The sequence below is a fragment of the Liolophura sinensis genome, chromosome 9, assembly GCF_032854445.1.
Source record: "Liolophura sinensis isolate JHLJ2023 chromosome 9, CUHK_Ljap_v2, whole genome shotgun sequence".
Lineage (NCBI taxonomy): Eukaryota > Metazoa > Mollusca > Polyplacophora > Chitonida > Chitonidae > Liolophura > Liolophura sinensis.
The window spans coordinates 35,212,371-35,225,161 of record NC_088303.1 but is presented as its reverse complement, the minus strand read 5'-3'; the positions used below and the strand labels follow the sequence as shown (position 1 = coordinate 35,225,161).

At 36.8% G+C, this 12,791-nt stretch overlaps 1 protein-coding gene across 3 annotated transcripts in view; it reads right to left on the bottom strand.

Annotated features, from left to right (window-relative positions):
* Positions 1-12,791, bottom strand: part of LOC135474816 (sal-like protein 1) — a 64,372-nt gene that overhangs the window by 24,928 nt on the left and 26,653 nt on the right. For all 3 annotated transcript variants that reach the window (XM_064754414.1, XM_064754413.1, XM_064754415.1), the window contains exon 2: positions 6,902-7,969. In XM_064754414.1, coding sequence (XP_064610484.1) covers positions 6,902-7,969 — 1,068 coding nt within the window. The remainder of the gene's footprint in view (positions 1-6,901; positions 7,970-12,791) is intronic.

Genomic DNA, 12,791 nt, shown 5'->3' with positions numbered 1-12,791 from the left:
AAACTGAAGATATGAGTATCCTGTTCATTAGATGGTCTAACCATGTGAGAAAAAAGAAACTCAATATTCCTGCTAGAATTATAATATATATTCGCTAAATGAGCAGACCATGTGTCCCAAAAAATGGGAGAAATAGGGTAATTCCTTGTTACCCAAAATAAAAAAAAAAATAATTTAAACTATCGTCTCCACTTCATACATCTGGAGATAATGTTTGAATATTCAACCGTGTTAAATGAGTGATTGAAAGAAACCTATTCAACATTTCATTTCAATTACTCTTGAGGCAGTTCAAAAAGATAAATGGCCAACATAATAATGAAAGAATATTTTAAAGAATATTTATGTGAGTTAAGAGACAGCTTCACATCTTCAAAAGCATTGAATTCAATTTATGGTTTTCAAATTTGATCCTAGTTGTTTGATAAAACATTCCTATCAATGCACAAAAAAGGAGTTGAAGATTGACTATGGGAACAGACTAGAGCAAAAAGAAGGAGGGGGGTTTCTAGTGGCCAGTTCTGATAAGGGGGTAATGGATACCAAAAGATATCGTAACTCAAGATATCTGTCTAGTTGCAGGCCTAAATGGAACAAAAACACCTCTCTTAAATCAACAGAAATCTGACAGCTGAACAAAGCCATGTGATTTATGATCCAGCGTTTATGATCTCCTGCCAGACATATTAATTTTTTGACTCAATATTGATATCTCCAGTGACTAGCACTGAAATCCATGCTGGATTTGTCACTGGGATTCGGCTATAGGAGGGAGCAAGGCAGCATTTTAGATGCCCCTCAATAATAACATAATTGACAGCTTCCTGTCTTGTGGACAAGTCTTGGCCTTCGGTTCAATGTCAAAAACATCTTGAAATATGCCCAAGCTCCAGAAATCCCTGATTTTACGACTTATTACCTCGAGAAGGAGATAGAGCGACCAGCGAGGTAATGCCGTACAAAGCCGGGTCTGCGAGAACGCGAAATAATCTGATAGGAGTAATAAACCAGCCACAAGGGTGTCAAAGGCCAGATCCCAGGACAAATAATTCATATCACCGTGACGATAATAAAAAGATGACCAGGCAATTCATCGTCTCAAGAGACACAAAGGATTTAGTAAATTACACTTGTATTGTTTTAGTCGAAAGATTTATCTGGTACTTGCTACAAGTTTGTCAGGCGGAATATTTGGGCTCAATATCACAATAGAACAACCTGTATCATCTTATCCTATTAAGAGTTTATCTCGTTGAGTAGAGGCCACTTATTATTTACCACTACAAAGTGTAAAGATGACACCGGAAAATCATATGCAAATTGTATCCTTTTTAAAAAGGGAAAAACAAAAGACAAATAAATAAGTTTAAAAAAGATGGGAAAAAAACCCCAATAAAAACAAGGAATATGTTGTTGCTGTAATCATTTTAAAGTTTTAAAGTTAAGCATCTTCCATGCATTAATATATAGTCAATCATGAAAGTTAATGTACACCTCTTATACCTCTTTCATACAAGTCATTAGTTTATTTGTCCATGCAGGTATATCCTTTTCCATGCCTTTACTCATGAAAAAAAGTTTCAAAAGACAGACCAATTCAAAATAAAAACCAAAGTATAAAGTATAACAAAGTATATAATTTATGCCAGTCAGTCCTGGTAGTTTGTGAACTAAATGTTCTTGGGCTTTCCAGCCATGTTATTTCTCCTTCCACACTGTTTAGAGTAAAAACAAAAGTCTTCAACGCAACAACACCTGTGTTTCTCCAAATTCTGTGCTCTTTGACAATCTGAGAAAATGGCAATCTACAGTTTCTTTTTATAAGCATTAGACCCATTAACTCACCAAATGCAAACCTTCAACTCTGAAGGAAACACTCCATGTCAGAGGAGAAATGTGTATAATATCGACTTCAAACGAACTCTTCGTACAATTAATGTTTCCAGATTATTATAAACAACACAGGAGCAAGAATGGCTCCCAGACGAACAGTTCCGATTGGTGGGATGAAATTTCAAGATGTTACAAAGAAAGAATTTATCTAACATTATTTAGAACATCGGCGATTAACTGATAGTGATGGGAAAGGAGAATCCAAACAGAGAGATCTGGTAAAACGAACGTTAGAAAAACAATGTCCCAAAAGAAGCTAAACAATCAACTGATGAGGACATCCTCAACATAGAAAAAAACGCAGAGGCTGTCTCAGTGATCAGAGAGAGTATGCTCTACAGAAAACTGCTGAGTATTATTCAATTAAGCCTACGACACATTCATGCAAGTTTAACAACCACATGGCAACTAGACGAAGCTCAATGGGTATATATAATCAATGGCAGTAAATGGTTCAAAACACCTGCTGTTAAACACAGAGCTGTTTCAGAGAGTATATACTATCGAGATACAGAATAAGGAAAAAGCTAAGAAAAATGTGACACTAAAAGTCCAGTATACCTTCACATTACAGTACAAGAAAAATAGACCTACATCATTTAAAACAAAAAAGAAAAATGGTTCACATCAATATTATGTACTGGTTATGCTCATATCAGAAAGTAGTAAAAAAACAAAATATAAACATTAAATATAATAATATAAAGTACTGTTATTCTGTCTTTTAGTTTGATGATTTGGTTTACTTGCATTTTCATATAAATTTTTTATATTTTTTTTTGAAGTTGAAGACAAAAATATATTTACATGTGCATATATAAATCTGAGCTGGAGTGAACAATGACCATTTGTCCACTGAGTTATAATTCCCCAGAAAATAAATTGTGCCACATGCTTGCAGTGAAAAGAAACTTTGTAAAGCTGTCCATCCCTATTTTTGAAAAGACAATAGGGGTCATAAATAAAGTAAGAGAATTCTGAAATTTCACTTGCCAACGTTGTACAAGAGGTATGAATGACTTGACATATGGAGGTCAGTCAAATGGTTAGTATTACATGTTGCTATATATCAGATTATAAAACTAGCTCTGTAAAATGATTTGACAAACCATCACAAATATCCATGAACAACATTTCTAATTTCATCTATTCATCCTGCAAATATGACAAAAAGAGTTTCAAATGAATAAAAGGTGTTCAAGAATATGCTTGATTATTGATGATACAAGCATATACATTTCAGATTTCTGGAAGGGTTGTCCCCAAAATATCTCAAATCAAGGACATGGGGTTAGAATTCACCCAATGAATAAATGAACATGAATAACACAAGACTGAATGAAATGTTGACCACAGAAGCTTTGTCTTTATGAAAAATAGCCAATAAATATTCATGACCTATACCTACAAATTACATACAAAAAATGCTGATATTATGTTTTTTTGTTTGAAGGCACTTATTTCCCCTATTTTCTTTTTATCAAATATCCTTTTCTTTCTTGTTTTATAAAATAGTTGAAGATGGTTAAAAGCATATTTAGCTTTGACTTCTGATAAAAAAGGAAAAGATTAGCAACATTATTCAATTTCCTTAAAGCAGGAAACGAGTTTGCTTGATTTCAGTCAACAAATTTCATATCAGAAGAGAAAATTTTTTTTAAAAATAAAGGCACAGTTCCCATTTATTACACACAACAGATTAAACAGGTTTTGATTTCTATTCAGGACGACAAAGGAGGAAAAGATAACTATTAACATATCTGATCTGAAAATGTAGTTGCTGAAAATTACTTCCCACCCATAACAATTTCAATTTCCTAAAATAACAATGTTTAAAAAAGAAGTCTTGAAAAACATGATATGAAACTAGCATATCCATTAAAAACATCCTCAAATCATAAAAAACTTGTTTATTAGAGCTCCTTGAATACATTTCTCAAGTGAGCTTTTCACAACTCTCACATGTAATAGAAAGCCAGCATATTGTAATGAAGAACTGCTAAATTCAAATTAAGTTTAAATGCCGTTAAGAAGTTAATATTTTAAATGCTAAATGCAACAAGTCAATCAGCATAGATCAATGGAATTAAAATTAAAAATCATTCTTTCTTGAGAGACATTTTAGCGTTGCTTTTCTATTTTCCTAGGGGTTAGAAAATGAACTCTGTGTAAGAAGAAATTTGCCTATGTTCATTCAACTTAAGAGGAGTAGCACAGACGGATGAATATAAGACCCACATGGGAAAACAAATGGAGGTTTAACAGTTACGCTTCCATAATCACCGTTCATCTTAGACTGGTAGTAAAATGCAGGGGAAAAGATGGTATGTGGCAACTATGGGAGGTATGCAAGAGTTTGGAGGTTCTTTTCCCCTGGCTGGCCATCATGGCACCAGAGAAACTTCCAAATTCATTTTGAATCTGTGTGCCAGTCACAAACAGCAGGAAAGGGTCTGATGTGAAGATAGGTGCAAAAAAAAAAGGAACAAACTTGTGCTTCTACGAAACAGTGGACAAAAATAAAAGAAAACAATTTAGACAGAAGGCCCCTTATTGGGCTCGAGGCCATCTCCTGGAATCTCAGACATTCTAGGAAAATATAACAGAACATCTGATATCATGCACATAGGAAACCTGCCCGCAGGTTACATTTCTCAATCTGGACTCTGGAATTTCTAAAAACAGATAAAGTGTAACACTTGAACTGACCTAGTCCAAGTAGTCCTATATATTAGCTTAAAGACTCAAAAATCATTCAGATAATTTAACTAAAACTCCTGAAATTCATACATTACAAAACAATTCTCTTTTAAGTCTTTTGCTACAGAAAATACTATTGATAAAGTCAGAGGAAAAACAAAGCCTACAGGATTTTAAATCGAGCTAAAGATTTTATGGAATTTGTTGTGTCTTGTTTAAATAAGCTGGTTTGATGCATGTGACCTGTGTTGTTGTTTTTCTCCAATTTTCCCACACTTGCTGAGACAAGATGTATCTATATTACTGAGGTCGATTGGGACAGGGAATCCTGGGGGATGGACACCAGTGGGCAGGTAGAGGCTGCTCAAACAAAGACCCCCCTCCCTTTCCACAAAAGCCTGCACTGAAGCTTAGGCTAGAGAAAGTCCTAGAACAACAAGGTGTTTATCAAATCAACAGGGCTCGCATCAACGAAAGATACAAATTCCTAAAGACTGGTATCATCGCTCTATCCTTTACAAATATCGCAAGTCAATTTCCCATAATGGTTGTTTGCAAAGTCTTTAATTATTTCAAACAAACACATGGCTGACCGGTGTTTCTGTGGCCGAAAGTAAAGACGCACTTCAAAGTTATCAATAAAAAGGGGATGAAACAGGGACAGGCTTTTTTTTTTGCACCTGACTGGTTTTTAAACCACAGGTGCAATGAGCATCGCTAACCTCCCCTCCCCACACATAGGCGCCACCAAACGTTGAACATCATCACTGAATTGGAATATTTTCAATCCAGGAATTTTACTACAAACATTACAAACACTACTGTTGTGTATCTTATGTGAGTGATATATGTAACAAACAGGTTTCAACATTTATACAAAATTAGTAGATGGTGTACAGCGGATGGTGTCAAATGTTAAAATGGCACTTGAAGCCACTGAGATTATCTTAAAGGATGATCACGTCTCTCATCCCAAACCCAGAATCACAAACCATCATGGATGTCAAACGTAAATATTTTCCTAAATGAGACATCTTGTGGCCATTAATCCCTTTTATGTTTTTAAGAAAAGAACAAAAGGTGGGTGAAGTACACTGTAATGTTTTCCTGTCATATTACTGAGCACGCTGGTCTACTGATGTGTGCAGATCAAAGGCAGATATTTGCCAACATCTTTTATCTACATGCCTACTTTACCATGATAAAATGGTTTCCGTAAAAAAAAAGCTATAAAAAAAACAACAACATGAAGCTAAAAAACACCCCTGAAACTATGAAATCAGGTTGTATTTGATTGTGGTTTTAATTAAAACTTTGAACTACAAACGATCTGGAGGTAACTTTACGCTATGATCTAAATGACATTTCCAACAGTATAAAAGATAAAACATTTCTTTTGTTTGAACCAGAAACATACCCACTGCAAACAGCTGCAATCAATTTGAAGAGGGACATTTTTATGAAAATAAACAGCCTGAAAACACAACTTTGGCCACTTTAATCTCCTTCTCATTTATTGCCTGAGGAATGAAGTCAACTGACCTATCGATCATTCTTTTTCTAAATATTTAGTTGTGACTTAAGGGACCTCAAAAGATTCATCTGGGATTATTAAGATCAATACTGTAATTGTGAGAGAAGATCTGAAGACAAAGTGGTAACTTTGCATCCCTGAACGTGGCAAAGTATTGCCGAAGCTGACTGATAAAAAAAAAAAAACATTTCTCATAAATTACTCCGCAATTGTAGTTTTGACATTTTCTTTCATATCCTGGTTTTAATTGGTTTTTCAGAGACAAGTAATCACATGATCAAAAAAAAGGGGGTGAAATGGAATCTAAGGGTACAAACGACTTGAATGAGTATACATTTTGATATATATGTTGCTGATTACTTCCTGTTGAAACTAAACAGAAGTGATATTTAAAACCTAAATACCCAGAAGCCTTTGCCATAAAGCTGTACATGTATTTTAAAAAACCTCATGAAAAGACTGAAACAAATGTTCCAGTAATGAATTCCCAATATATCAAGTTTACACCAGAAAGTGTTTATTTTTTCTGCATCATGTATCTGCATACACACTAACATATAAAACTCAATGGCTGATCAGTGAACATGTTATATTTCACATAAAGCAGATAAACTTTTTTTACATATTCACCTACATGAAGTTTTATAACAGCAATACACACTGCTGTTTTATGACAACATGTGCCTGTAAGGTTTTTTTTCAGGAAATAACACATGAACCTGGCAGGCAATTTATCTTGTATTAGAGAGATGGAATAGCTGTGAATGTGCTTACCTGTACGGAACTGTGGGTAGCTTGTGTAAGATGGGGATGAAGAAGTGGAAAGAAGACCAGGACCTGAACTTTTGCCGTTTTCATGTGATGGCAGCTCCAGATTTTTGCTTGGTTCACCATGAGATGGCGGAAGTTTGATGGAGTTTGGTGTGGATGCCGTGGATGATGAAGATTTCTCCTTCTTGCACACATCCACCTCCATTTTCTCCTCAGGATTTCCATTGCTTCCATGGTTGGGATTGTTAGAACCACCTTCTGGTAGACCAGGTGTGGTGGCAGCGGTGGGATTGGGCGAAGCCACCGGTGGCTGCATGGGGGGAATTGGCCCTATGGACCCTGGTGTGGGTGGGGTAAGAGTGGGTGGCATAGGTGGGACATTAACACTTGCTGATGAATTGATTCCTAAGAGAAGCTGGCCTTGCAACTGCTGGATTAGTTGAAGCTGGACAAGTTGTTGTTGTTGTAAGCTGTAGAGTGCAGAATGCAACACTGCCAGGTCTGACGAGGGCAAGTTATTCTCAGCAAACTGGGCCACAGCAGCCTTTGTGGTTGACAAAGGTTCCAACATGACATTGGAATTGTCTGCTTGTAGGAAAGGGTTCAGAGGCAATGTCAGTTGAGGTAGGTTTGCCTTCAATGTACCAAGTCGGGATTTGTCCATGATAGAGTTGTACTTGTTCAACAACTTTTCTTCATCATCATCATCATCGTCGTCATCCTCTTCAGTGTGTCTCAAACCATTCACTAAGGTAGGTGGCATGTCTTCCTGGCTTTCATCGTCTGATTTCTCCGAGACAGAATCGTCCATGTCATCTTCCAGGCTGTTCCGCTCCCCTGTGCTATCAGCGTCATCATTTGGGTTGGACAAGCGTGGACGTTGCGCTGGATTTTCCATTCTCTCCTGATTTTCCTCCTCGTCAAACAGAACCACCAGTCGCTTTCTTGTGCACGTCTTTTTGTGGGCAAGAAACTCGGCTAATTCCAAAAACTCTGCTCTACAGCGTCCGCAGACATGAGCGTCATCCCTGGATGGGGAAGTCGGTGATGGAGTGTTCGTTTTTGAAGAACCTGGAAAGAATAAAACACCTTTATTAAAATGATGATGAATCTTCATTTAAAGATTACATAGATATTTAGATCTATTAAATCAAAGATTACCTTTCCACCATCAAGAATATGAAATTTTATTGCACATCAAAGGCAGCATTTCAAAAGTAATCCATACATCAATCAACAAACTAGTCATGCACAAAAGTATGTGATCTACATATATGCCTACACAGATCTTCAGAGCCATAGACGACTAATGTCATATTGGTAGTTTTGTTGAACCAATACATTGGCCGAGTATTTGATTTCTGTTTAATTCGAACTGACACTTGAGTTAGTAAATAAACACACATATGATATAAACAGACAGATCCCATTTCACAATTTAGAAGTATTGAAATCACCTGTTTAATTTGCAGAAATCTTGGGCCCAGTGCCTGTTAGTGGCCTATTTATTTGTTTAGGATTTTATGACAGGGAGTATGGGGCTATGAGCGAGCGTTATGCAACATCTCAGAAAGGGACATGTTATTCTGAATTTTCTGGGGGGAAATTTGCCACAGTGGCTGGCAAGTTGTTGATACAAGATAAAACATGATATAGCATAAAACCTTTCATCCCAGTCTACCCTGTTACTGCTCCTAGCCTCTTGAATAATCGGGGCAGCTGAAGCCATGCTGTTTTCTATCACACAGAGACAGGCTCTAATTTCTACCATATGATGTTACTAATCCCCCCTCATTCATATGAAATGCCTTCCCAGGCTCTGGTGACAGTTGCTGCCCTGAGCTAGTGCCCTCTCCATTTACAACCGGGCCTAAATGATTCTTCTTGGAGGAGCCTTAACAAGGTCAAACAAATTTACATGATTTTCTTTCCGACCCTGAAAAATCCAGCATAAGATAGGCCTCTGACTTCTGCACAACACATCTGAACACCCCCAAGTTGCTTAGACTGCTTTCTTTTAACATGGTCAATTACATTTTGCAGGCAATAGTTTTTCCTGCAAATAGCTGGGTCTTGTGGTGCTTCTCCAAGACCTTGTAAACAGGGTGAGTTGTCACTACCGGGAAGAGCGTAGCCTTTTCTACCCTCCACTTGAATTCAACACACCCCAGATTTCCAATTATCTTTGACATGTTAAGACCAAGGGTTTCCAAACTGCCAGACACCAAACTTGTGAACTGCACGGTGGGTGTCGACCTATTTAATTTGTCCAGAATTAACCAGTACCTACTGGTTAATCAACTAGTAGTCATTCTTTCACACTTTAATGGGCTATTCACTAAGTTTTTTAACATCATGAATAGCTAAGAAATACTTCATCAGAAAAACACACTTCAAACTAAAATAAAAATATGTGTGTGTGTTAAGATACAGTCTTGGTACCGGCCATATATATATTCAGTTTAAGTACATTTACCATGATAAGATGTCCAAATTAAACCAACTAAATTAATGAGCCCTCTTGTTCTTATCATTATCTTCTAGAATATAAAACATTAGTCAAGCACTGCATAATACAGAAAAGAAAATCTTACACATGACTCACATGCATACATACACATATATGTTTATGCAGGGTTTTGTAACTTTGTAGTTTTATACTTTAAAAATGGTTCATTACAAAATATATTTCAAAAGCAGATTAGAAATGTAGCAAGAAGGGATTTCCAAGCAGCTTGTACCACTCTGGCAACTCAAATAGGAGACACCCACTGTTATTTCCTCCCAGGACTGAAAAAGGGCAAACAACACAAGGAAATTTTCACATATTGTAGCTCTTCAGGGTGAAGGAGGGAAAAAAGGTCACCATGTGCTGAGGAAGGGATCATTGTCGGTGTCACGGAAACCTTAGGGTTGCCACAATTCCATGAAAGTTTGCTGGATTTTACCGGGTCATAAGGTTTCCCAGATCTGAGGGAGACAGATGCATCATATCAAACTGCTGCAACCCTCAGGCTGCTGAATATCACAACGGATGTAAACTTCCCAACAATTACAGAGATTTTTATTTTCACACGTGAGTAAACTCTACATAGTTTCAGAGTTGATATGGAATATCATACAGATAATCATCTTCATGAGTAAATGCCATTAAAAACCATTGTGCTCTTCATCTTCTTACAGTTATTAAATTAAGAAACGAAATATTATTTGATGCTTAAACATATCTGAACATGATGTATGTGCAAAGTATAATACACAAAAATATTCAGTTTATACGTATGCAAAATGAACCATTTCCATATAGATAATTACACAAAAATCAATATCACAAAGAACACAAAATGTCTGATCCACTGAAAGCTACTGTAAATAATAAACTAACATCAACCAAACTTTGTAGACCATATGGGTATTATAGTCTATACTAGAGAGTTAGTGACGAATATAGCTGACAAAATCATGGCCTCATATAATGGCACAGTCCAGCTCTCTTAGGTCGGAAATGGACAATATTGCTACCAAGCTTCCACCTTACATCAAATCTACCAGAAGTAATCCATTAATTTACAAGGAAGGATTAAGCACTTTAACTAAGGCCAATAAGAAATTTTCACTGCAAGATCAATCAACAAAGACACTCATCCTTTGGCCTATCCACTTTTCATTGGCCAGACCTCTGGGTTATGCACTCTGCAAATGGTTGGAAAAATTGGAGCGAATTTCCTTTCTACTCTGCTTTCACATGCAGACCCATTTTGATATAATATCAGACAATAAAACCCTAATTTTTCGCCTGCTTTCTTTATTGGGCATCTCCTGCCATAATGGAGAGCAACAATTTTCGATGACAATTCTGGCATTTCATCTGTCTTTGCTAGGAATTAGCCACCATATTGAAATCTACACAAATGGATCTTGTGCACGCAAAACTGCCTGTTCGAGCGCTGAAGTGAAAATTATCCACAACTCTATCAATAGAGTCAGATGACAAAGATGATGGGCTTTTAAAGAGAGATGAATTTTGACAGATGTGTTCAGCTAATGCTGAAGTCTTCAACTTTTGATGCCTCCATCAGCTTTATAAATGCTCTCAGACATTTTCGACCATTAATTTAAACAGCCACACTTGTTCTGTATTTCAATTTGCAAAAATTACTCAGCGCTAAAAAGCAATAAAACTTTCAGTCCAAAAAATAGGAAAATAATTAATTTATTACATAGTTTTCCTGCAAAAGTTTTGGGGTACATTATTTAGTGCCTTAAGTTGTATAAATTGAACATGTAGTCCACCAAATGGGCGCAGACAACAACCTATCAAGAACTTAACAATCTTAATGGTGAATCAAACTGTACCTGCTGCCTTCCTAACAATTAATATGAAGATTTTATATTATGCAAAAGTGACAAATTATGAAGTGCTTGTTTATGCTGAGATGGTAAATGGCAATTAAAAATGTAACAGATTAGAGAAATAGTGATATATATGAAGTTATTCTACTTTTTCGTTCAGTGGCTGTGTACAGTAGGCCAATGGTAAGATGTGCAGTGGCCAGGCAACAGGGTAACCTTTAAACTTCAGCAAAAAGGGAACACTGGGTGTGTTTTGGGGGGAGGGGGAGGGGGGGGGGGGGACTCTTGGGTCTGAATGAAGATCCATGTTAAGCCCTGCACTGACAAAATCCTACAACTGACCTGAGCAAAGATCTATGTAAATGTCATGGATGACGCAACTGAATGAAGCACGGCATTGCACGTCTCTTTTTGACAGACCGACGCCTCAAAGTCAAATTTGCAGCTTTTTTTCATCTTTTCTTCAAGGTCCCGCATCAGACAGAACAGTTTTCATCTTTGACATTTCTGATACTGCCTATATATGGTGGAAAAATGTGACACACATGTGCATCTGTGACGAATAAAGAAAACTGGTGTTTTTCCAGACTTTTCTACAGTACAAATTAACACCTTTATGCATATCCCCCATTGAGAAATTATCCCGCTACAGTATGTCTCACAATGAAATTGTTGCTACTCTGGATGATAATTCAACAAATTTCAAACTTAATTCTGTATATTTGTTTAGTTGAGACCGTTCATGAGTGCACCCTGAACGGATATAGGGCTGAAGAGAAACATTAAACAGGGCTATACCAGTATTACTAAAGCAATTACATAACTATACTGAGATGGTAAAAACGGTTTTCACTTTCCTGCTACATTAGCAAACAAAGTTACACGGACGTTGAGTTAAAGCAAATATTTCTCTCTGGGTGGCTGAAATTACTGAACACTTCAGACAATATCCTCTTACCTCATTTAGTGGCCAGGTAAATATGTGTTCATATACTTGTTGGTTCAGGTAAGAATAGTCTACTGCTGTGATACATAGGGCCTACAGCTGGAAGGCATTCAATTCAGACTTCACAAGACATGTACTTTTGTAGGTAATGATATCTGTGTGTAGCTATATAGCTGTTATCAAAGAGATATAAATTGTGGATGGATGAATCAGAAGGAGAGTGGTTTTCTGGGGGTGGGGAAATAAATTCAGTCCAGTCAAACTCATATCAAGGAGTGTCATCCATACCGGACATTGGTCAAGCTTTATTAATTCTGTGTATCAGCTGGATCATAAAGCTGAATAGAAGGGGGTTCTGCCTGAGTGACCAGTGGTCATTTCCAACATTCCACTGCCCACTTCTCAAGCCTCACCACACAGATGTTATGTCTTCATGCCAGGAATTCAAAGGCCTGTTTTCATATCATTTAAATAGGTGACCAGCAGAGGGTAAAATTTGATGCCCAGCATGGTGTGTGTAGAATGATGCATGATGCATGGAAAAACATAACCGTGTCCAATTGAATAACAAAACTACGGTCTGTGAAACATGAA